Consider the following 22,032-nt stretch of genomic DNA (forward strand, 5'->3'; position numbering starts at 1 on the left):
AATGGTGAGAGATGGGGCTGGGGAGATGGCTCTTCTTGTAAAGGTACCTGCCACCAAGTCTGAGGACCTGAGTTTAATTCCCCAGGACTCACTCACATGGTGGAAGAAAGGAACCAATAGCCGCAAGCTGTCCTCTGATCTTGGTATGCCTTGGCACATGAGCAAAATATACATAAACTCAATGAATAAGATATAAAATTATGCTGGGCAGTGGTGGCGCACGCCTTTAATCCCAGCACTTGGGAGGCAGAGGCAGGCGGATTTCTGAGTTCGAGGCTAGCCTGGTCTACAGAGTGAGTTCCAGTTCCAGGACAGCCAGGGCTACACAGAGAAACTCTGTCTCGAAAAACCAAAACCAAAAAAAAAAAAAAAAAAAAAATATATATATATATATATATATATATATATATATATATAAAATTATTGTGAGCTATGACATGTTAACACATGTCTGCAAAGCTACCTATGAACTGGAAGTACAAATGTCCTCATATACTTCACAAACACGTGCCTATTTGTGGGTAACACACAGTAGCAAAAGTGTATGTATCTGTGGAGGAGAAATGGCTTGGCAGATAAGACCACTTGTTCTAGCAGAGGACCTGGGTTTGACTCCAGGCATTCACGTGGTGCCTCATAATGGTCTATAACTTCACTTCCAGGAGATCCAGCATCTACTTCTGACCTCCTCGGGCACCAGGCATGAGTGGGGTACACAGACATATATGTAAGCAGAAGCACTTATACATATAAAATGAATAGATTTTTTTTTTTTTTGCAAATTACATATCTGTATACCTGGCTATACCTTTGCCCACCCATCTAGCCATGGCACATGGCACACCGCTGCCTGTGACTCCTATCTGCATACTCTATCCCCACCTCATAGAAAACAGCCAGCTAAAGACCTGGCCAATGAAGAGCTAATGAAAGTACCCATAGAAGCTGTGCAGACTCTCTCTCTCTCTCTCTCTCTCTCTCTCTCTCTCTCTCTCTCACACCCACACACACACACACACAGACTCACACCCTAACTTGTAATCTCCCATGTTAAGTTCCTAGTTCCCATCATCCTTTCTCTGCTCCCTGTCTCCCTCACCTCTTAGAGCTGTGTCTCTGAGTAAGTCCCCATTCTCTGTTGTGTCTGGCCTGTCCTTCCTCTTCTGAAGAACCCTGGGGTCCCTTGGGGAGGCTGAGTCCTGTTGTCCCTGGTGGGTAGAAAGCTTTGCTGACTCACCCTCACAGGGCAGTGCTCTGTTCCCAGAAACCATGTGATCGGTGCAGATCGCCCACCCCTCACACGAAGGCACCAGACAAGAGGGCACATAGAACCATGGGTAACCTTGGTATAGAACCCAGGGTCCCTTTGTCCCCTCCTCAGGAGAGAGCTATGGCCGGTGTTTCCCTGCCTGCTTCTGTTTAGTCTCTGACCTTTGGAGAGAGTCTTGTGCAGCCCAGGCTGACCTGGGACTCACTGTGTAGTTGAGGATGACCTTGAACTTCTGATCCTCTTAACTACACTCCCGGAGTGCACAGCTCCATACCCCAAGCTATCTCTTCTAACCTAGGAGCAGAGGCTGGCATCCACAGGGTAAAGACTCCTAGAGGTGTAAGAGGGGAAACCGAGGCCTAGGAGAGTATGAGGACTTGTCCGAGGTCCCTGGGCATAAGAGCCAGGGGACTTCCCCAATAGTAAGTGATGGTGATGGGACAGGAAGTCAGCAGGAGAAAGCTCCGGGAAGCCGAGGTCCCACCTCCTCCTCGAAACTCCCCTGATGCCGAGACAGGACGCCAAGCCTGCCAGGCATCATCCTTCATTAATATGATATGACTTCCTGAGTTCCCTCTGGTCTGCTTGGGAACCAGAGCTCATGACAGGGACCACATGGCCTGCAGGCCTGCCCCTCACAGCCTCCCATCCCTACTCCTCACCCCATCAGGCTCCTCACTCCCCAAAGGAGGGCTGGGTGGTCTTCTGGGGATCCCTAGGGCAGCTGGAACTGGGGATCCATCCTGTCGGAAACCAGGAATGCCATCTGGGTGGCAGCTGGGCATGGGTGATAGGAAGATGTGGTCACTATGGGGGTGGAGACAGAGAGGGCAAGGCAGCAGCTGCCTACAGTCCAGCATTGCATCAGGAACTCCCCTGCCCTTGAACATGAAACATCTCTGTACTGGCCTTTTCCCTGCTACAAGGTGGGTGGGATGCTAGATACACTCAGACACATACCTAGGACCCATATCATAAAGGAACGGATTTGGGTAAGCCACCCCTTGCCCAGGACCAAAATGCATCAGAAGGTGGTCACATTGGTACAGAAATAAAAGTCAAATGGATGTGTAACCTCTTCACTAAAACAGTTTCCCTGAAAAACAAGGCTGTCACGGCTGGGTGTGTAGGTGGGGCACAGAATTTTAATGCTAGCATATTGGGGACTGAGGGAACAGACTTGCTGAGAGTTTAAGGCCAGCCTGGGCCACATGAGATCCTGTCTGAAAAAAACATAGCACAGCAGCAGCAGGAAGATCAGATTTTTAAAAAGCCACACAGGGTGAGTGAGGTCTCTAAGGTCCCCTCTGACCTTCAAGCAGGAACTGTGGAGTCAGCGAAGGTCCCATCACCTCTGTACTGACAGCTGGGTTGACACTGGTCAGAGGGAGAAGGCATGGTGCGGGTTGGTGGGGAGAATGCTGAGGGAGTATGGACGGATGGAGTCTTGTGTGTGGGATGGAGTCTTGCCTGTGGGAGCAGGGCTGGAGCCTGAGAAGCCTATCCATCGCCAAGTGTTACTATCGGAGGTCAGTGTCCTGAGCGCGTGGCCTGAGGCCTGGAAGTGCTATGCTGATAAGTGAAGGTTAGCCTTTAATGGTGGGTCACCAAAGCACCTTGAACTGCAGACCGTGGATAGACTGTGCGTCCCGACACAGTATTCTGAGATCCTAAGCCAGGAGCTCAGGGATGAGGTCTGGCTAGGTGGCCTCCTTCCTCAATGCCTGGAAGGAGTGAATTGTGTCCAGGGACCAGGGCTCTCCGTGGTGTCTGGAAAACAGTACATCATGGAGGAATTTCCTGGTCATTTCTCAATCCCAGGGCCAGAGCCTAACCCCAGGGCCTGAAGCCCAGAATAGCTCTCAGAGGCTGTTCACACACAGCTCAGGCCTTGGCTAAGCTGGAGAACCACTCAGCACTAGGACCTGTCTGGCTTTCTTGGGGGAGTGGGGCAGAGGGAGGGGGTTCTGAACCTGGGTGACATGAATAGAGACTTAGATATGAATGGGTTTGGAGAGACAGACAGACAGACAGACATAGAGATAGAGACAGACACAGAGACAGACAGACAGACACAGAAATGAGATGCTGGGGTGGTGTGTGTGTGTGTGTGTGTGTGTGTGTGTGTGTGTGTGTGTGAGAAAAACAGCAGAGACTGAGTGAAGTGGTGGTGGCAGCAGGTGACCGTGCTGGGGACTGTATGAGGAGGTGGTAGGAGGAGAGGCAGAGAGACAAGATGGATGCTCAGGGCAGGGGATGGGGTACAAGCCAGGGAAGGCAGGCAGGGAGCCCAAGGGAGCCTCTGGAGACCAGCACAGGGGGAGGAGGGCGGGGCAGAGAGGAAATGAAAAAAGCTGGGGCGAGGAGGCAAGATGAGGAGGGCGGGCCCTAGGAGGGAGAAGCTGACAGAGACCTACACAAACCCACAGACGGACAGGAGAGACTGAGGGACAGACTTCAGAAGGCAGAGGTGCTGGAGGGTCCAGAAAGCAGAAAAGTAAAGGAGGTGCCAGAGAAGTGTAGAGGACAGGGGTGAGGGGACAGGGGACACTGAGGCACAAAGAGACAAGGACCTGACAGAGAAGGAAAGAAACAGGATAGGGACAGACACTGGAGAAGACGGAAACAAAAGACAGAAACACATGCACACGGGGAACGGGGAATTGACTGGCGGACCCCAGCTGCTGTGAGGATGGTGGCCAGCGGCGGACATCCTGGTGGCCCCCCTTCTGTCACCCCCGGGAGCCCTCTCGTTACAGGTGGCAGAGAGTGGCAGGGCATGGCAGGTTCCTGCTGGAACATCACCTACGTTCAAGACTCGGTAGGACCGGTCACCAGCACCCTGATGTTCGTGGCTGGTGTGGTGGGCAACGGGCTGGCACTGGGCATCCTGGGAGCCCGACGGAGGTCACACCCATCGGCCTTTGCGGTGTTGGTCACTGGGCTGGCGGTGACGGATCTGCTCGGCACGTGCTTCTTGAGCCCTGCAGTGTTCGTGGCCTATGCTCGGAACAGCTCTTTACTGGGCCTGGCCCATGGTGGGACAATGCTGTGTGACACTTTCGCCTTTGCCATGACTTTCTTCGGCCTGGCCTCCACGCTCATCCTCTTTGCCATGGCTGTGGAGCGATGCCTGGCACTCAGTCACCCCTACCTGTACGCCCAGCTGGACGGGCCCCGCTGTGCCCGCTTGACCTTGCCTGCCATCTACGCTTTCTGCTGCCTCTTCTGCTCACTGCCCTTGCTGGGCCTGGGTGAGCATCAGCAGTATTGTCCCGGGAGCTGGTGCTTTATCCGCATGCGTTCCACCCAGCCTGGTGGCTGTGCCTTCTCCCTGGCCTATGCCAGTCTCATGGCCCTGCTGGTGACCTCCATCTTCTTCTGCAACGGCTCCGTCACTCTCAGCCTCTGTCACATGTACCGCCAACAGAGACGCCACCATAGCTCCTTTGCACGAGAGGATGAAGTTTACCACCTGATTCTGCTGGCCCTCATGACGGTCACCATGGCAGTGTGCTCCCTGCCTCTCACGGTGAGTGTCCCTTGGAGCTGGGGTGCAGTGGGAGGAGTGGGGGCAGCATCCATCTCTGTTCTCCACCTGCTGTGTTTATTTTGCAGATGTGGAGACTGAGGCGCAAAAAGGGTCAGATAGTGATTTTTTGTACCATGCACTCCAGAGTACTGGAAGAAATCTCTCCACTTTCTTTTGCTCCACTAGACAAACCTCAGCCCTTAGTTGTCCCCTGTCAACACCTCTCAGTGGCTCCCCAATCAAACACACTGTTGTGATGATAACGGAATCCACAACTCCAGGAACCCTTGCTTTCTGCTGACACAATGCTTAATGGCTTCCAAATGCCTCTTCAGATGAGTTCCAAATTGACCTTACACAATCATTTCAGAAGCACTGGGCAGGAAATGACACTGAGGTCCTGGCCTGTCACCCTCTTTATAGAAAGATGATAGTGCGTGTTGCCTGAGATCACACGGGCTGAGTCTCCATTCTGGCTCTCCCATCCCGGAGCCTGGCTGTATAACCATGAGCACCCCACCCACTCCCTGAGCCCGGGCCCTGCCCTTGTCCCCCACACCCTGTCAGCCTCACAGGGACCTTGTGCTGTCCCCTCCCACTATAGCAGCCAGTGCCAGTGTGGTTAGCCACACCTTTACGCTGGGTCCTGGAATAGGGTTTGGGATGGATTTAGGGGTGCTGAAGCCTTCTGAGGATTAACAAAGTCTGACAAACTCATCTCCAAGGCTGGCTCCACATGAGGCTTTGGGAACCTGAGAGGGCTCAGGCATCTGTGCCGGCTGGGGTGGGGTTGGGGGAGGGGGAGTTGCCTCAGCTGCAAACAGTGGGTCTGGTAGGTGAGAATGCACTGCCTGACCCTCTTTCCTCTGCCGGCTGTTAACTGTCTCCTGGGGCTTTCCTGTCCTCTGCTCCCCGGATGCCTGCACACATTAGCAACTCAGCCTGCATCTTTCTTCATCTTATCTCATTTCCTTCCCCTGAGTGCGTAAGTCCTCATCCCTGTGGGTAAGAAGTGGGAGGTGGGGTGTAAGGATGGGGGAGAACCACCCATGATGCATCTGTCACCTGCCTTGCCCCTCAGATCCGAGGCTTCACTCAGGCCATCGCCCCGGACAGCAGAGAAATGGGGGACCTCTACGCTTTCCGCTTCAATGCCTTCAACCCCATCCTGGACCCCTGGGTCTTCATTCTCTTCCGAAAGGCTGTCTTCCAGCGCCTCAAGTTCTGGTTGTGTTGCCTGTGTGCCCGTTCTGTCCATAGGGATTTGCAGACGCCCCTTTCCCGGCCCTCATCGGGGAGAAGAGACCCATCGGTTCCCACTTCTCTCCAGGTTAAGGAAGGGAGCTGGGTGCCCCTGTCGTTCTGGGGCACGGGACAGGTGGCACCATTGACTGCTGTGCCTCTGTCTGGTGGTGACGGCTGTTCTGTGGGAATGCCATCCAAGACAGAGGCCATGGTTGCCTGCTCTCTCTGCTGACACCTAAGCTGGTCCTGCATGCCATCCTAAGCCCGGTGTCATGGGACCTGAAGCCAGAAGATCAGGGACTCAGCTGATGATAGCGGAAACCCCATATTTGATCCCCAAAGTCTGGGGGTGGCTGCTGCTGCTTCTCTTCCTTTGGTATGGTGGCTAGAAGCCTTGGGAAGAGGGTGAGGGATGCCGAAGGCTCTGTGGCTCTCAAGAAGGATTCTCTCAAAATAACCAGGGCTTGGGCAGGCTGCTCTAGTCCCTGGCCTCCTCCATCCATCTCACTGTCTAAATATTTAAGGAGCAGAAAAATTCCCAGCAGCTTCTGTGGACTCCAGTCTGCTGGGGTTAGAGTGTCTGCTCTCTTTTTCCACTGAGGGGGCCCCTGGCTGCCCACCCCAGATCCCCAGGGGACACAGGAATTCCAGTAACTTCTCTCAGAAATGTTCCTGCCGTCCCCCTTTCGCATCCACTATCTGACTTGGGGATCCTGAACCCCAAAAGGAAGTAAGAAGGGACAGACATTGCACTGCAGGTGACATTACTGGACACATGTCTGGTACAGAAGTGGCCTGAGAAATGCCACAGCTATCTTGGGGAATTGTGCTGTGTGAACTTTGGAGGAGGGCACAGGGACAAGGCGGAGATGGTGGTGATGTAGCATGCAGAGGTCTCAAAGGACTTCACAGGAATGCTTCATAAGATGTGCGTCCCAAGCCTGCATGTCCCAAGCCTGTCCTCCCATCTTGGAACAAATGACTGCCTCTTTTCAGAACTGGACCCCAACTCAACATCTTCAGAAACTCCACAAAACTTTCCCTCATTCATTCAACAAACTCCCAGGGGACCCTGAAGTCAGCAGGCATTCACTCTTCCTCCCTCGGATCAAGGCCACAGAAAAGTCCCAGGCCTCCAAGCAAAGAATCCTGGGAGCTTGGAAATGAGCTGACTGGCATGAGGGGAAGTGAGTCAGCTGGAGGGCTGGGCCAGGGGAGGGCAGGCTATTGCTCCTACTGCTGTTTCTCCTGGTTCCTGTTTCTCAGCCACTCAGGTCATTTGTCCTCTCACCCCATCTGCTTGGCTGCATATTAGCAAAGCCTTTCCAGAGAAAGTGGAACCAAGGCCCAGGGAGGGCAAACCCCCAGCCTGGGTTACACAGCAGAAATAGGTCTGTATCTTACACTTTCTCATGACCTTTCTGTGCTTCGGTTTTCTCAACTCTAATCTGACAGGGGTACTTGGAGGATTAAAGGACTTTCTCCCAAAAGAACAACCTAGCACATGACCTGGAAGGAAGCCACAGTAGGTGTTACTGTTACTGCTGTTGCTGTCCATGTTGTTATCTGGGCAAACGTTAACTAGAAAACCAGGCAGGGATTTCTTCTGACTTTTTTCTCCTGAGTAAGTATACTTCAGATCACTCTTAGGAAAAGCAAAGAGTATTGGGAGAGGAGAAAACAGGCTGAGGTAAGCTGGGTATGGAGATGCGTGCCTGCAACACAGCACTGTGCTCAGGCAGGAGGGTCGGAGTCTAAGGTCATCCTTAGCTACGACATAGAGTTCAAGATCAGCGTGGGGTATTTGAGACTCTCAAAACCAAATGACAACAGATAAAATCACAAAACAGCCCAGTCTGAGTTGACTAGTCCTCAGGTACTGAAAGGTACCATCTGGTGCCAGTTGCTGACAGTATAAATGGTCCAAATACCACTGAATGGATAATTTGCTGTGAATGATAAATGGTTAAAATGTAATTTTTATTTACGGGTATTTTTACCATAATTTAAAAAAAAATGTAATGCTGAAAAAAAATGAAGACTTTTTAGAAACTTCCATGTTATTTTGTTTTAAATTATTTTATGTATATGGGTTTTTGCTTGCATTTGTGGCTGTGTGCCTGGTGTTTGAGGAGATCAGAAGAGGATTTTAGATTCTCTGGAACTGAAGTTACAGATGGTTGAGACCCACCATGTGCGTGCTGGGAATTGAACTCAGATCCTCTGGAAGAGCAGTCAGTGCTCTTAACTGCTAAGCCATTTCTCCAGCCCCATGATTTTTTTTAAAAAGATTTATTTATTTATTTATTTATTTATTTATTTATTTATTTATTTTATTTATATGAGTACAGTGCAGCTGTCTTCAGACACACCAGAAGAGGGCATCTGATCCCATTACAGATGGTTGTGAGCCACCATGTGGTTGCTGGAAATTGAGCTTAGGACCTGCAGAAGAGCAGTCAGTGCTCTTAACCACCGAGCCATCTCTCCAGCCTGGTTTTGTTTATCTGTTTGTTTTTTAAAATGTGTGTGTGTGTGTGTCTTTTCTCTTGCTATGTGTCTCTCTTTCTGCCCACCCTCACCCCCACAATCTCTTTCTCCTCATTCTCCTCTCTATCCCCCTATCTTCATCTGTGTGTGTGTGTGTGTGTGTGTGTGTGTGTGTATGTGTGTGTAGACATCTTTGCATGTCCAGAAGCGAGCTCTGAATCCCTTGGGGCTAGAGCTGTAAGTGCTTTGGGACATGCAGTTTTATGTGGGTGCTTGGATCCAGGCCTCATGATTGTATTGTACTGTCACTGCCTTTTTCACGGAACCATCATCCCAGACCACCTGTAAAATTTTTAGACAGGGTCTCATGTAGCCCAGGCTAGGCTGGGACTTACCGTATAGCAAATGATAACCTTGAATTCCTGATTTTTCTTCTACCTCTCTAGGTTGGGATTGTAGGTATAGACCACCATGCCCAGTTTTATGTCAGTCCCAGTATATTAGATGAAGTTATTAATGAAAAGTCGGCTGGGCATGGTGGCTTACACCTATAATCTCAGTGCTGGAGAGGCTGAGGCAGGAATGAGTGTGAGGCTTATCTAGACTACACAGGAAAGCAGAGGAGCAACGAGAGGTGGCGCCTGCCTGTTTTCTCAGGACTTTGGAGGAGGGAGAGCCAGAGGTTAGGAGGGGTTTGAGATGACCCTCAGCCACAGAAAGTTTAAGGCCTGCTCTGGCTTTAAAATGTGTGTAGTTGCCGGGCAGTGGCAACACACGCCTTTAATCCCAGCACTTGGAGGCAGAGGCAGGTGGATTTCTGAGTTCGAGGCCAGCCTGGTCTACAGAGTGAGTTCCAAGACAGCCAGGACTACACAGAGAAACCCTGTCTGGAAAAAACAAACAAACAAACAAACAAACAAACAAAAAAGAAAAAAAAATGTGTGTAGTTCAGGGGCTGGAGAGATGGCTCAGTGGTTAAGAGCACTGGTTGCTCTTTCAAAGGTCCTGAGTTCAAGTCCCAGCAACAACATGGTGGCTCACAACCATCTATACTGGGATCTGATGCCCTCTTCTGGCACACAGGTGTAGGTACAGATAGAGCACTCATACACATTAAATAAATAAATAAATAAATAAATAAATAAAATAAATCTTTTTTTAAAATGGTGGGTCAGGGCTAGAGAGATGGCTTAGAGTTTAAGAGCACTGAATGTCCTTCCAGAGTTCCTGAGTTCAATTCCCAGCAACCACATGGTGGCTCACAACCATCTAGAGTGAAATCTTGGGCCCTCTTCTGGCATGCAGGTGTACATGCAGATACTCATACATTAAATAAAAACTTTTTTTAAATGGTGGTTCAGCTGGGCAGTGGTCGCGCATGCCTTTAATCCAAGCACTTGGGAGGCAGAGGCAGGTGGATTTCTGAGTTCGAGGCCAGCCTGGTCTACAGAGTGAGTTCCAGGACAGCCAGGGCTACACAGAAAAACCCTGTCTTGAAAAACCAAAACCAAAACCAGAAAAAAAAAAAAAAAAAAAAAGGTGTTTCAGTGGTCTGCTCTTGCCTAGTAGGGACCCTGGGCTCAATAGTCAATCTTCAATACCAGAATGGGGGCAGGGCAGAGGATGTATTTCATGGGTGTGAGTCTCTGGAGTTGACCCTAGTACCTCAGAAAATAGAAGAAAGGATTATACTTAAACTTGGTCTCCTACATGACCTCTTAACCCCTGTCAGTCCCATGATGGCAGCCTGGCAGAATATATCTATGTCTGGACTCTCATCCGTTGTGGCATGTCCTTTGTGATGTTAGGGATGTGCCGGTGACAGACTCAACCCTGGTTCTGCCCTCCTGGAGTTCACCGTTCAGTAGGGAAGACAGCCCTGTGTGCAGGTGAGCAGGGCTTGGAGAGGGTAGAGGGACACCAGGGACAGCTTCCTGGAGGCGGTGGCTGCACTGAGCCAGGGATTCGGGAAGCAATCCAGCCAAGTAGCAGGAGTGTTTCTGTTGTGTTTTATTTCTGACTCTGGTGTCCAATGCCTCACTGGCTTCTTGGGCCTCTCATGTGTTACTAATTCATCATAGTTTCCCTCGAGCCCACTGTGGGCCAGAGGCCACTCAGTGTCTATGGAGCAATAAGTGGCCCTGCTTGGCTCACAGTCCAGGGAGACAACAAATGAATAATCACATCAATATGTGTTACAGGAAGCATCTCATGTGAAATTTCAAGTTGGGCTGTGGACAGATAGGACATGGGACAGGGATATGTCAGACTACCTGCTGTAGTCTTGTGGGAGTCGAAAATGAGATGCTTGGAGCACGACTGTCTCCATCATGGAGACTTTACTTATTTAAAAAAATAATGAAGACTCCCTCTCATCCTCCCCGACTCTGCTGACCCCTTCTGTGCAACAAATCCTCCTCCTACTTTATTTTCTCTTGACTTTATTAATCCTAAAATCTTATTATAAGTTGTCTACATTTATTTTATTTGTGTGTGTACATGTCACGGTGTGCATGTGGAGGTGAGAAGCCAGCTTTTGGGACCAAGCTCTCTCTCCACTGTGTCGATTCTGGGAATTGAACATAGGTTTCAGGCTCTGTGGCGAGCATCTTTATCTGCGGGGCCATCATCTCTCTCACCGGCACTCTTACTCATTTCCCTCCTCGCACTGGTCTGACACACACATAAGTTGGACTTGTGACAAATACCCTTAATCCCTGCACTTGGGAGGCTGGGGAGGATTGCCTGAAGTTGAAGGCCATAGCCTAAGCTACATAGCAAGACCCTGACTCAAGAAAAGCAAAGCCAGGCTGGGGATGTGGCCCTGCTGGTCATGTTGCTGACTTAGCCATGCTCAAAGCCCTGGGTTTCATCTCCAACACCATATGAATCTGGGTGTGGTGGTTCAGGCTTGTAATCCCAGAACTTGGGAGGTGGAGGCAGGGGCATCAGAAGTTTGAGATCATCCTCAGTTGCATAGCGAGTTACAGGCCAGCCTGGGCTACATGAGGCCCTCTCTCAAACCAAATCAAGGAGAAAGTAACACACCATTAAGTTTTGGGGACATGGACATCACGAAGTAAAGTCAAACACAACAGGCTGCAGAAAGCGGCTGTGACCGGTGGTAGCAATTTCATACAGGGCCCCAGAGAAATGATAAAAGTTCCCAGAGAGCTAACCTTAGAGATTCTTACGAGCATGATGGATGGAGAGGTGACTGTGAAGGCAGATGCCACTAAGCCATTAGCACTTTATGGTCATGGTTGTATTGTAAAGAGAACACACACACACCAGGAACATCAGGAGCCATGGTGAGGTGCAGGGCCAGTTTGTTGAGGAAACCAGTGAGGTCAGAGAGCTATCCCTAGCAAAGGTGACCATGTGCTTCACCTACAAGGCCAGCCACACTGCCTATCTCCTAACTGCACTGAACTGCAGACAGCTGAGAGCTTCCTAGTTGCTAAACAAACTAAATTATAATGAACTGTTAAGCAATACAACATTAATAGACACCAGGCCTAAGGCCCTGAGCTGCAGGCCTTTTGTCCTTATGGCCCCATCTGCTGGGCACATTGAGAATGACACTTAGAAGGGGCCTTAGCTTGCTTCTAGGGCTATCCCCAGCCTTCTGGGTATGGAGGGAACCCTGCCTGGAACACTGTGGCCTAGATCTGGGAGCCTGACCTGGACACACACCCTGACAAAGATCTCAATGGCTTGGGCTGCAGCTGTCAGACCTGCCTGCCCTGGGACTGTTAGAATCGAATGGAGTGCTTGTCTTTAGTTTGTAAAAGATGGGAGAGGGCAGTGTGGTGGGTCTTTAACAATGTGGCCTGTCTGCGGGTAATAAGGATCAAGAACCACAGGCCACGGGAGCTGGGGTGGAGTACACTGTGGGTAAATGCTTGGCATCTGGGAGCCAGAGTAGGGAGGGGAGACCTTGGGTATGCACTACTTCCAAGAAATGGGAGGCTTTACTTGCTTGGGCCTTTAGTCTCAAAAACCTATTGGTTTTTGCACCCTGACCAGCTGCAGTGTGTCCATAAGCCAAAGCATGCCCACCACCAGCAGGGTGGGCCACTTAGCCCAGGCAGGAATAGGAACACATGGTGGCACAACCCAGAGATAATTTTAATATTCCACTTTCCATGTTGGTAAACTGAGGCCCAGGGAAGAAGTCACTGTCTCATCGATCTGCATATCCTGCAGAAGTGCAGGTGCTGTCTGTGCATGCACTCAGCAGGCTGCTCTCCCACCTTGCTCTGAGGAAGAGTCTCTCCGGCAGACTTGTCTCCATCGAGTGCTGCAGCAGTTGGCTTTTATGTAGCTTCTGGGGACTGAATGGGCTATCAGGCCTTTATTTGCTGAGCTAGCTGTCTCTCTGGCCTGAAAGTAGCCTCTATCTGGCCTGAAAGTAGCTCAGCCCTTGACATTAGGAGAGGTGAGGGGATCTGCAGCTGGGAGCTCTCGCGCCCCCATTCTCACACCCCCCTCTACTGCAGCCCCAGGGGACTAAGAGGCCTTCACTTCCCACAACTTCATGGAAGTATAGGGCATCAGTGAGCATCTGACTGGGGCTTCTTAAGATGGGGTCTCTCTTGAAGCCCAGGCTGGCCTCGAACTCATGGAGTCACCACAGCTGCTCTGCTTTTTACTTCAAGTCCAATGCCCTTTGCTGCACTCCTGCTACTACAGATGCCATTAGTGCCACCTGGGCTCAATCAGTGGCATACCCAGGAGGCCACCTGTGAGACCCACCCACAAAGGCCCTGTCATCCTATGCTCCACCAGCCTCACTGTTCTTTGTCCCCTCATGTCTGCTCCTGTCACACAGGGTTCCCATAGTTCCTTCCCCTTGACTCAGGAGCCTGCAGGTATCTCCTGGTCTTCACAGTCTTCACACATACAGACCCTGACTGTCCAGCACCTCACTCTTGGTGACCTGTGCACAGAGGAAGGCTGAGGACAGACGGAGAGTCCAGACAGGTAGTCACTGTATTTTATTGGAAAACATTGATATATATTTTTCTTCACAGCTTGAACTGAACACAATATTGCCCGGTTTAAAAAACAAAACAAAACAAAAAACAAAAAAGGAAAACCAAAAACAAAATAAAACAAAACAAAACCCCGAAACATTCCGCAAAGTCCACAGCCTCACGCCTACCTGCCCTTGCCCTCAACTCTAGGCTGGGTCTCCTGATATGTTCTGTCCCTCCCTCCCTCAAGGCTGGTGCCAAGGGATGGAGAAGAGTCTCAAAGCTGGGCAGGTCCCAGCAAAAAGCAACAAGATTGCCCTGGGGGGGCCAGATGAGAACAGAGAAAGGAAACGAACCCAGACTGAACTGCCCACGTTGACTGATGTGTCCCAGACGCTAGAGTCAGAAGCAAGGGCGCGGATCATGCTCTCCGCTGGGGAGTGGGGCAGGCAGGGTGAGGGCAGAGGCGGGCAGAAAGCGATGCCAAGTCACCACGGAGGGGCAGGAGGTGCCCGCTGCGTGCTCTGTGCGGCGGCCCATAATAGTGTTTATTGCAGGTTGGTTCTTGTGAGCATGGTGGGGCTCATCTCTCCTCTCCCCACCCTTTAGTTGGCCCGGCATGTTTAGGACAAAATCAAAAGTTTTAAGGGGCATAAAGGGGAAGGAGGAAAAAAAGATCACCAGCACATTACAGAGCGACCATCCCCCACATCCATTCCTGGACCAGCCCTGAACTGGGCAGGTGGCTGGGGGCGCCATGGGGGAGCGGCATGGGATGTTAGCACCAGGTATTTACAGAACAGCGTGAGATCGCTGGAGGGAGGAGAGCAAGTGTGATCAGCAGCCCCCCACCCAGCCTGACCTCAGAAAGCCAGCCAGATGGTTTCAGAACAGCATCAGCGAGACCCCAAGTGCCTTCCGCTCTATCCGTCCCCCTCCATAGTGAAATGAAAGCATGTTAGTTAGCTTCCAAGGCCTCCCTGGCCCTTCCCACCCTTCCACCCCTACCCCTGTCCTGGGTCACATCCTCAACTCCCTCAGTCCTGGAACGTCCCATCCCCTCTTGGCACCCCGCCCCACAGGCTACTGGGCTTGCACACAGAGTCACAGGGCTGGGGGGCATGCAACAGTGGCAGGGGATATGTTCCTCCACTTGGCAGAAGGCCTTGCTCCCCTCCTCACTGGTCAGGGACAGGAATGGTGGCCGCCCGGCACCCAAAAGAAGGGCAAACAAAAGGAAACAAACCAAAAAACGGAGGAGAGCCATCCGGGCTGGAGGAGGAGGGCAGAGGCTCCCCAGGGCAGAGCAATGGGGTTCACCTTGTGAATGCATCAGGCCTGGAGACTGGGAATGGAGGGGGAAGGCTAAAGGAAGCGATGAGGGCATGGAGGGACAGTCAGGAGGAAGGAGAAAGAGCAGTCATGCAGCTTGGGACAAATCTTTTGTTGCTTTATCAGATTCTCAGTCAATCAATTGGTGTTTGCTAGAACCGGGTACGCAGGGGAGTGTTGAAGAGAGGAGAGCGTGAGAAGAGATCAGGAGAACGGGCATGGCCAGCTGCCCGGGCCTTCACTTCGCAGTCATCATCTGTACAAACTCTGCCAAGAGATAACGGGGTTGAGTCCATCACACACTGAGCCCCCACAGTCCTCCCAGATCTGGGGCATGGACAACGTGCCCAACACAACTCACCTTCATAATTGACCTGGCCGTCGCCATCAATGTCAGCTTCTCGGATCATCTCATCCACTTCCTCATCGGTCAGCTTCTCCCCCAGGTTCGTCATGACATGACGCAGCTCGGCGGCACTGATATAGCCATTCCCATCCTGGGGTTTGGGGATAAAGGCTTGTCACTCAGGCTCCCCTGATAGGTGAGCTGCAGAGGGCAGGGATTGTCAACTGCCACCACCCCCATACTGGGTGAAGGGGTTATGAAAGGGCAGGGTGTGTGTGTGGCTTTGGCATCTGTTCTAGGGCTGACGGCTTACCTTGTCAAAGACACGGAAGGCCTCTCGTATCTCCTCCTCACTGTCTGTGTCCTTCATCTTCCTGGCCATCATGGTGAGGAACTCTGGGAAGTCAATGGTCCCATTGCCTAGCAGAGGGGAAGGAGGCAGGTGTTGTCTGGAGCCCTCTAGAGAGAGGGGTTCCTGGGGTCACCGAGTGAGCAGGCACTCACCATCAGCATCCACCTCATTAATCATGTCCTGCAGCTCAGCCTCAGTGGGGTTCTGCCCCAGCGATCTCATCACAGTCCCCAACTCCTTGGTGGTAATGGTGCCATCTCCATCCTTGTCGAAGAGGGAGAAGGCTTCCTTGAACTCTGAGGAGGAAAGGAATGTGTCAGGAATCAGGCCTCAGGTTAGGGTCCTCTTTTGCTCTCACTCTGCAGCATGAGAAGCCGTCTCCTCAGCCCATCTAGCTGAGTGCTCCGGCCTGACAGCTTCCTCTACTAACTCATTTCTTCTTGGTCCCTGGCTTTGTCCTCTCTCTCAAATGATGCACTGGACCAAAGTTATGGAGACGTTAAGCGGCAAGACAATTCTTCATCTGAAGTTCACTAGCCAAGGTCAACTGGCAGGAGGGAAAGGGGAGGCTGCAGAGGCTTCTGGCCAGCCTCAAAAGGAATTGTGGCATCAAATTCCTTCTGTTGGGCACTGGCAGCCTAGTCCCCAGCTGTGGGCGCTACCAGCTTCCAGGGGAGGAGCCAAGCCTGTGGGGGCAGTGATGTGTGGGGGTGGTCCACAGCAGGGACTGGCTGATGGGCAGCATGTGGGGTTGAGGGGATGGGATGCAAAGGGGATGGCTGCCAAGCCAGGAGGATGAGGAGCGTGGTGCTGTGTGGGAAGGCCGCAGCTGGGGCCGCAGAAGAGGGAGAGAAGCATGTGGCTCCTGCCCTCCCACTGGGCCCACTTTGGCACCCAGAGCTCCCCACCCCCAAACCCTCTGAGAACAGATGCCTTGCAGCCTGTTCCCAGAGGGTGTGGGTTGGGGGTGGCGGCGGAGGGGAGTGGTGGACGTTTTGCTAATGGGCACAGGGTGAAAAGTGAGGTGTGTGCTTGTGTTTACAGGACGGTCAGGTTGGGGATGGCAGGTGGGGTGGGAGGGAGGGACACACACTGCTGGGCAGCTGTGACCCAAGCTTCTGGGCTCTGGGAAAATAGTCCATGTCTCCTTGGGGATGTTGTCATCTCCGTATGCTGAGATCTGGCTGTGGGGTGGTGGTGGTGAGGTGGGGGTGCCAGTTGAGAGTGGGTCATGTGACCAACAAAGCCATGACCAACAAACAAGTCTAATTTTTTTGGCTTTTCTTGGTGGATCTCTACCTGCCTAGGGCCAAAGTGTGACTCTAAGACAGCAGGTCTTTGTGTAGCACTCTGGTCACGGTGCAGGCAAGGCTAAGGGCAGAGACCTTTTCTCTCACTTTGTCCTCTGGTCAGCTCTGCAGCAGCCAGTTGTTAGGAGACATACACCAGGAGCTACCTCAGGCCTTCTGGCAACACAGGCTGTGGAGGGGCAAAACCACAGAAACATAGTCCAAGGCTTCATCAGCCCTGTGCTGGTCTTCCTGGAGCTCAGGTGTGGGGCACAGCCACAAAAGTCACATAGGGTCTAGGGAGTTTCATTTAGCTCACGGGAGGTGTGTGCTTATTGTTTATGAAGAAAGAATTTATGGGGTGCTTACTGTGCACCAGGCATTGAGGATATGGCAGCAATCAACAAAACCAAGTCCTATGTGCTAGAAATTGATTCCTGGTGCCAGGCAACAGCAGGAAGAGAAAACACTGGTGGCCCATCAGACAAGCCTGCACCACACAGGAGGGGAGGGAGGGGAGAATGGGGCTGCCTGTTTGAGTCGGGTTCAGGGTAGCTGAGCTCTGGTAGAAGGAAGCAAGCGAGCAAGAAGAGGTGGGTGTGGCCAGCCATCTTCTAGAGGTACACAGGGTGGCCAGCCTACCGTAGGAGAGGCAGGGGGCATCTTCTCAGCCTGGCTGGCTGGAACTCAGGATGGGAGGGGGGGAAGGAGCGGGACAGCTGGGTAGGTCCTGTAATAAGAGGTCCATTTCAAGGCCCCAAGTGAGCTATAGCAAGGGAGGACCGACAGCCCCTGCAGCCTGTCCAAGGTCTGTGTCAGGGCTGTGGGGTAGGTGTGGCAGTTCCCAGCTAAGCTCTTCTCCACACACACATACCAACATTCTAGCCACAGGCCTGGCATGAGATGATATGGACACACATTTCATGTGATGTAGGAGCTAGCTAAGATCTGGCTTGAGACAGAGTGGCAAGCTCACCTGCAATCTGTTCTTCGGTCAGCTGGTCAGCCTGGAAAAGGAAGAGTGAGAGTAAGTCACTGGGCTAACCTACCCACCCACCCTGGATGTGGCCTCCTCCCCCTGCCTAGCCCCTTCTGCCCAGGCTTTGCCAGCTTCCTAAAGCATTCCTGCTAAGGGAAGATCACATCAGAGTCAGAGTCTGGGCTAGTTGGGACTCACTGGAACCACAGGCCTGCCCAGTGCAGGCTGGGAAGCATTGAGAGCTGCTCCAGTCCGACCTACACACAGTGTGTGTGGTGCTGAGCCTTTACTCCGGGAACCCCAGAGGCTGAAGCAAGAAGCTGCTGCCCTAGAGGCCTCATCAGGCGCTCTAGAAGGCTCCAAAACAAAACAGGCCAGTTGCTGGGTAGGGCAGGGGGAGCTGTCTGGGGCTGTGTTTGCTAATTTCTGTCACCCATTTGGAGGTACTAGGCCCAAGCACTGTGGCTCCAAGTAGCAAGATCTCTTTTAATTGGTGTCCCCACATTGCTCTAGGGCCTAAGAGAACCCGGTCAGCCAAGAGGCGGCTCTACCCACTTACATGCAGGGTAGGTGCAGCGCACCATTCTGTTCTGCTACTTTTGGACAAGAGGGCCAAGTGGCAGGGACGGACTGCAGCAGGCAGCGATGGTGGCAAAGAACTGAAGCCTTCCAGATTCAGCACTGCAGTTTTTAACCCTTTTCAGTCCTGGCTACCTGAGGCCTGGCCAGCCATGGCAGACAGTCCTACTGCATCTAGGGTCTCCTGGAGGAGACACAGCTCTCAGCTTGCCCTTTACTAGAGCCCTGGTTTTATCCTGGGGTGTGGAGGTCCTAGAGGGAGGGGTGAACCGGGAGCTGGATCCCAACTTCAAGCTATGAACAGTTAATAAGGCCAGCTTTGTGTGTGTATCCTGCCAAAAAAAAAAAGAATCTCCTCTGTCCTAGGGTCACTGCAGTCCAGATGATGTTTCCTTCCCTTTTCCCATGAGGGCAAGGGGTGCCAAGGCCACGCAGGATCCTGGCCTGAGCTTCCAAGTCCCAGAAACGGAAGTGAACTATGGCAGGCATGTGCATCATTTACTTAGGCTCTGGAGGTCCCAGCAGACACTACACACTACCATCCACATCCCCCCACATTCTATATTAATAAATGATGCAATGGCGGGTGGGTATTGTCTAGTCTAGAGGAAGAGGAACTAGAGACCAAGCCCCAAACAGGCAGTATCGGAGGAGAATCGAGTGATGAGGACAGATGGGAGATGCCTGCAGAGGGGGATGAGGTGGGGAAGGAAGATGTAAAGAAGGAGATGGTAAAGGCCACATGGACAGTCCTCTGCAGAGCTATCAAACCGGAATCAGAGCGGTGGGCTTCCTAACCCTGACCTGGTGACCTGGGCCAAAGTGTCCTTGTTCTACCTACCCTCCTGAGCCTGAGGGCTGGTGAAGATGATTAGGCCCACCCCTTGGTTCTGACACCTGAGGACACTGCTGCTGGCTGCTCCCAGAAAGTGAGAAGAGAATGGGCTTCTGGTTACCAGCCTGTGCTGGGGGAGGGGTGGAGGCAGCCCAGAGGAACAGTGGGGAGGACAGCTATGGAGCCTGATTTTCATTCTCTTCCACAGGCCTAGTAGGGGAAAAGCCAGCCCACTCAGGGACCTTCCCATCACACAGGGCTGTCTGTAAGAAGCCCTGCTCCCTTCCCCTCTTGGTGACATCGAAAGGCAGCGGGGGCAAGGAGGCCAAGGCAGGCTGCGGACCAAATGGCCAAGGATGGCTCTGGAGGCTGCTATGTGCCATTTCTTCCCAAAGAGCTGGAAGCTGCAGAGGAGGCACTGTCACGGTTGCTGCAAATAGGCGTGGCTCTGGCTCTGGAGGGCCTGTCAGACACCCTCCCTGACATCCAGGAGCCCTTTTCCCTGCTCCACCAAGGAAAGGCCTCAGACAACACGGCAGGGCTGCTGGCCTGGAAAACTGATGGCCCAAGAAGCAAGACTGACTACTGCTGGTGGCCCTCCCGGCTTAGATCGTTAGTTTTCACCGCACAATAAGCCACTGGTCTCCAGTTTCCCAAACCTTCATCTCAGGCTCCAGAGAGGGGCTGGATAAGAAAACTCAGCTTGAGGTGAGGAGGGAAGAGGGGATTATTTCTGTCTTGCCCCAGCCCCCAGCAGGTGCCAGAAAGCAGTGTTGAATGAGCCCAGAAACCAAGGCCAGGCCCCCTCACCCAGGGCCAAGGAGGAGCCACAGAGCTCAGGCCAAAGTCCAAGGCCAGTTACCAGGGACTCTCGTCTTCCATACCTTGCTGAATACAAACAGGAAGAGAAAACCTGGTCAGGAAAAAAGTTGAGACCCTCCTTTGGAGGTAGGGAATGGGGGTTGCTGGCAGCTGCCCAAGCTGCAGGGCCCCTTTAGCAAGGTTCTGCTGGGGGGGGGGATGGGGTGGTAGCAAGAAGAGCCCTCAGGTCTGTGTCAGCAGTATGCGATCTGATACACGGTGGCGGCTGCCTGTCCTCCCCGGCTTTGCCAGGGAGGGTGGTGCACGAGGTTCCCAGCCTGAGCCTGGGGGTGGGGGGGCTGGGGGTGTTGTGGGTGGCAGGACCAGGGGAGAAGTAATCTGCTATTTTGCTTCTAGAAGCTTTAGCTGTGGGAGCTGAGGAAGAGGCCTGGAAAGAACAAGTGGGCCTCGAGAGGATCCTTGGAGGTCTTCTCTGGACTTCACTGCAGCCCCCACCCTGAGGGGATGAAACTAGGCGTCTGTCACTGACACCACACTGTACTGTATTGCACTGTCATTTGGCACAGTGAGGAGAAGCAGGTGCATGACGGAAGCTGGAGGAGAAAGGCAGTCCTCCTGGCCTGGAAGGGACAGCGAAGGGGCCAAGCTTCCTGGCTTAAGCACCATTTAATGCACCCCAAACTTTGACCCCACTCCTATTTCATGCAGCTTCAGTGCGCAATAGGGACCTGAACAACTCCGCCCACCTGCTCCCACTGCCTTGGTGCCTTCAGCCTGGCCCAGCCCCATTCTTCCCAAGGAAAGGGGACCACACGGGCGGGCCCTCCTTCAGGTCCTCTGCTGCAGCCCATTACCAAGCCCGACTCATCAGCCTTTGTGCCCGGCCCTTCCCCTGGGGACACCCACCTCTAGCCCTACCTCAGCTGCCACTCATTGTCTCCTACACTTCTCGGGAAGCCTGTCCCACCTCACCCCCACCACCCAAACTCAAGTCCTCCCTCATCCCTCACCTTGGAAACCCCGTTTTTCTCTGACCCAAACAAAACCCGCCTTACCAATCCCAACCTCTCCTTCTAGTGCAACACCCTAAACCTCAGAATCCTGCCTAGCTACCCCCAACCAAGTTCTCCACAAGGCTCTCTGGTTCACCCCACTACCCGTTATCACATCCCCACGCCTTTAAAACATTTGTATTACCCCCAACTCTCCTCAGCCCCCCTCTGGGTCCCCACAGGCTCCAAGAGCATCTTCTAGCCTCTGCTGCCACCCACCTCGGGCTCCTCCTTACCTCAGCCTGCGCCTGACCCTCCTCCTCCTCCTCTTCCTCCTCGGCAATGCCCGTCCTTGGGGACCCCTCCCCCACCGGGGTCTACCGTGCAGAAGTGACCTAGGCTCCCCATCTGTCTTCTCTGCATAACACTCCCTAGGAACCGATCGGTCTTCCTCTCCCACTCAGGCTCTGCTACCCACGGTCACCCCTCCAGGAGCAGCCGCCTGCATTCCTCCAGAAGCCAAAGCCTTCATCGCCGGTGTTTCCTATTTCCTCCTCCCGGGGACCCGGTGGATGTGATTCTAAGACCAATCGCTCCGTGAGGGAGCCGAGTGCTGCCTGGGGGTTGGGGATGTTCTGCTGCTCCCCATCTGAAGCCTCGGACTGTCTGTCTGGGGGTCCTACCAATTCCATCTGCAGCTAAAACCGCTTCTAGAAGTCCCAAGGGCCGCACGGGAGGTCCCGAGGGGCCCGGCCTCTCCCTCCCAGGGTCCGCTCGCCATCTCCGGGGTCTCCTCCCGATTTCGGCCGCCTCACTCACCATGGCGAGGCACCGGTATCCGGAGCTCGGGGATCGAGGTTACTCTGGCGGCGGCAGCAGCTGCAGCAGCTCGAGCTCTGCCGCGCGTCCGCGCCTCCACACTCTTTGCCCGCAGCGCGCGCCGCCGCCGCCGCCGCCCGCCCCAACGGTCCCTCAACGGCCGCCGCGCGC

At 53.0% G+C, this 22,032-nt stretch overlaps 2 protein-coding genes across 4 annotated transcripts; one reads left to right on the forward strand and one right to left on the reverse strand.

Annotated features, from left to right (window-relative positions):
- Window positions 1-3,654: 3,654 nt before the first annotated feature.
- Ptgir (prostaglandin I2 receptor) lies at window positions 3,655-9,449 on the forward strand. Of its 3 annotated transcripts, XM_076927376.1 has the most exons (3): window positions 3,657-4,091; window positions 4,701-4,802; window positions 5,884-9,449. In XM_076927376.1, exons 1-3 carry the CDS (start codon window positions 3,963-3,965, stop codon window positions 6,277-6,279), a joined length of 627 nt encoding a protein of 208 aa, XP_076783491.1. In that variant the 5' UTR covers window positions 3,657-3,962; the 3' UTR covers window positions 6,280-9,449. The 3 variants fall into 3 exon arrangements, with proteins under 3 accessions (XP_076783490.1, XP_076783491.1, XP_076783489.1); XM_076927375.1 differs by lacking the exon at window positions 5,884-9,449 and adding an exon at window positions 4,889-5,555 and having other exon boundaries at window positions 3,655-4,802; XM_076927374.1 differs by having other exon boundaries at window positions 3,658-4,802; window positions 5,884-8,394.
- Window positions 9,450-13,522: 4,073 nt separating this feature from the next.
- Calm3 (calmodulin 3) lies at window positions 13,523-22,032 on the reverse strand. The gene is made up of 6 exons (XM_076927377.1): window positions 21,862-22,032; window positions 17,812-17,842; window positions 15,699-15,842; window positions 15,508-15,614; window positions 15,210-15,345; window positions 13,523-15,115 (listed from the first exon to the last, which is right to left on the reverse strand). Exons 1-6 carry the CDS (start codon window positions 21,862-21,864, stop codon window positions 15,087-15,089), a joined length of 450 nt encoding a protein of 149 aa, XP_076783492.1. The 5' UTR covers window positions 21,865-22,032; the 3' UTR covers window positions 13,523-15,086.

This window comes from Arvicanthis niloticus, chromosome 29 (genome assembly GCF_011762505.2).
Source record: "Arvicanthis niloticus isolate mArvNil1 chromosome 29, mArvNil1.pat.X, whole genome shotgun sequence".
Classification (NCBI taxonomy): domain Eukaryota; kingdom Metazoa; phylum Chordata; class Mammalia; order Rodentia; family Muridae; genus Arvicanthis; species Arvicanthis niloticus.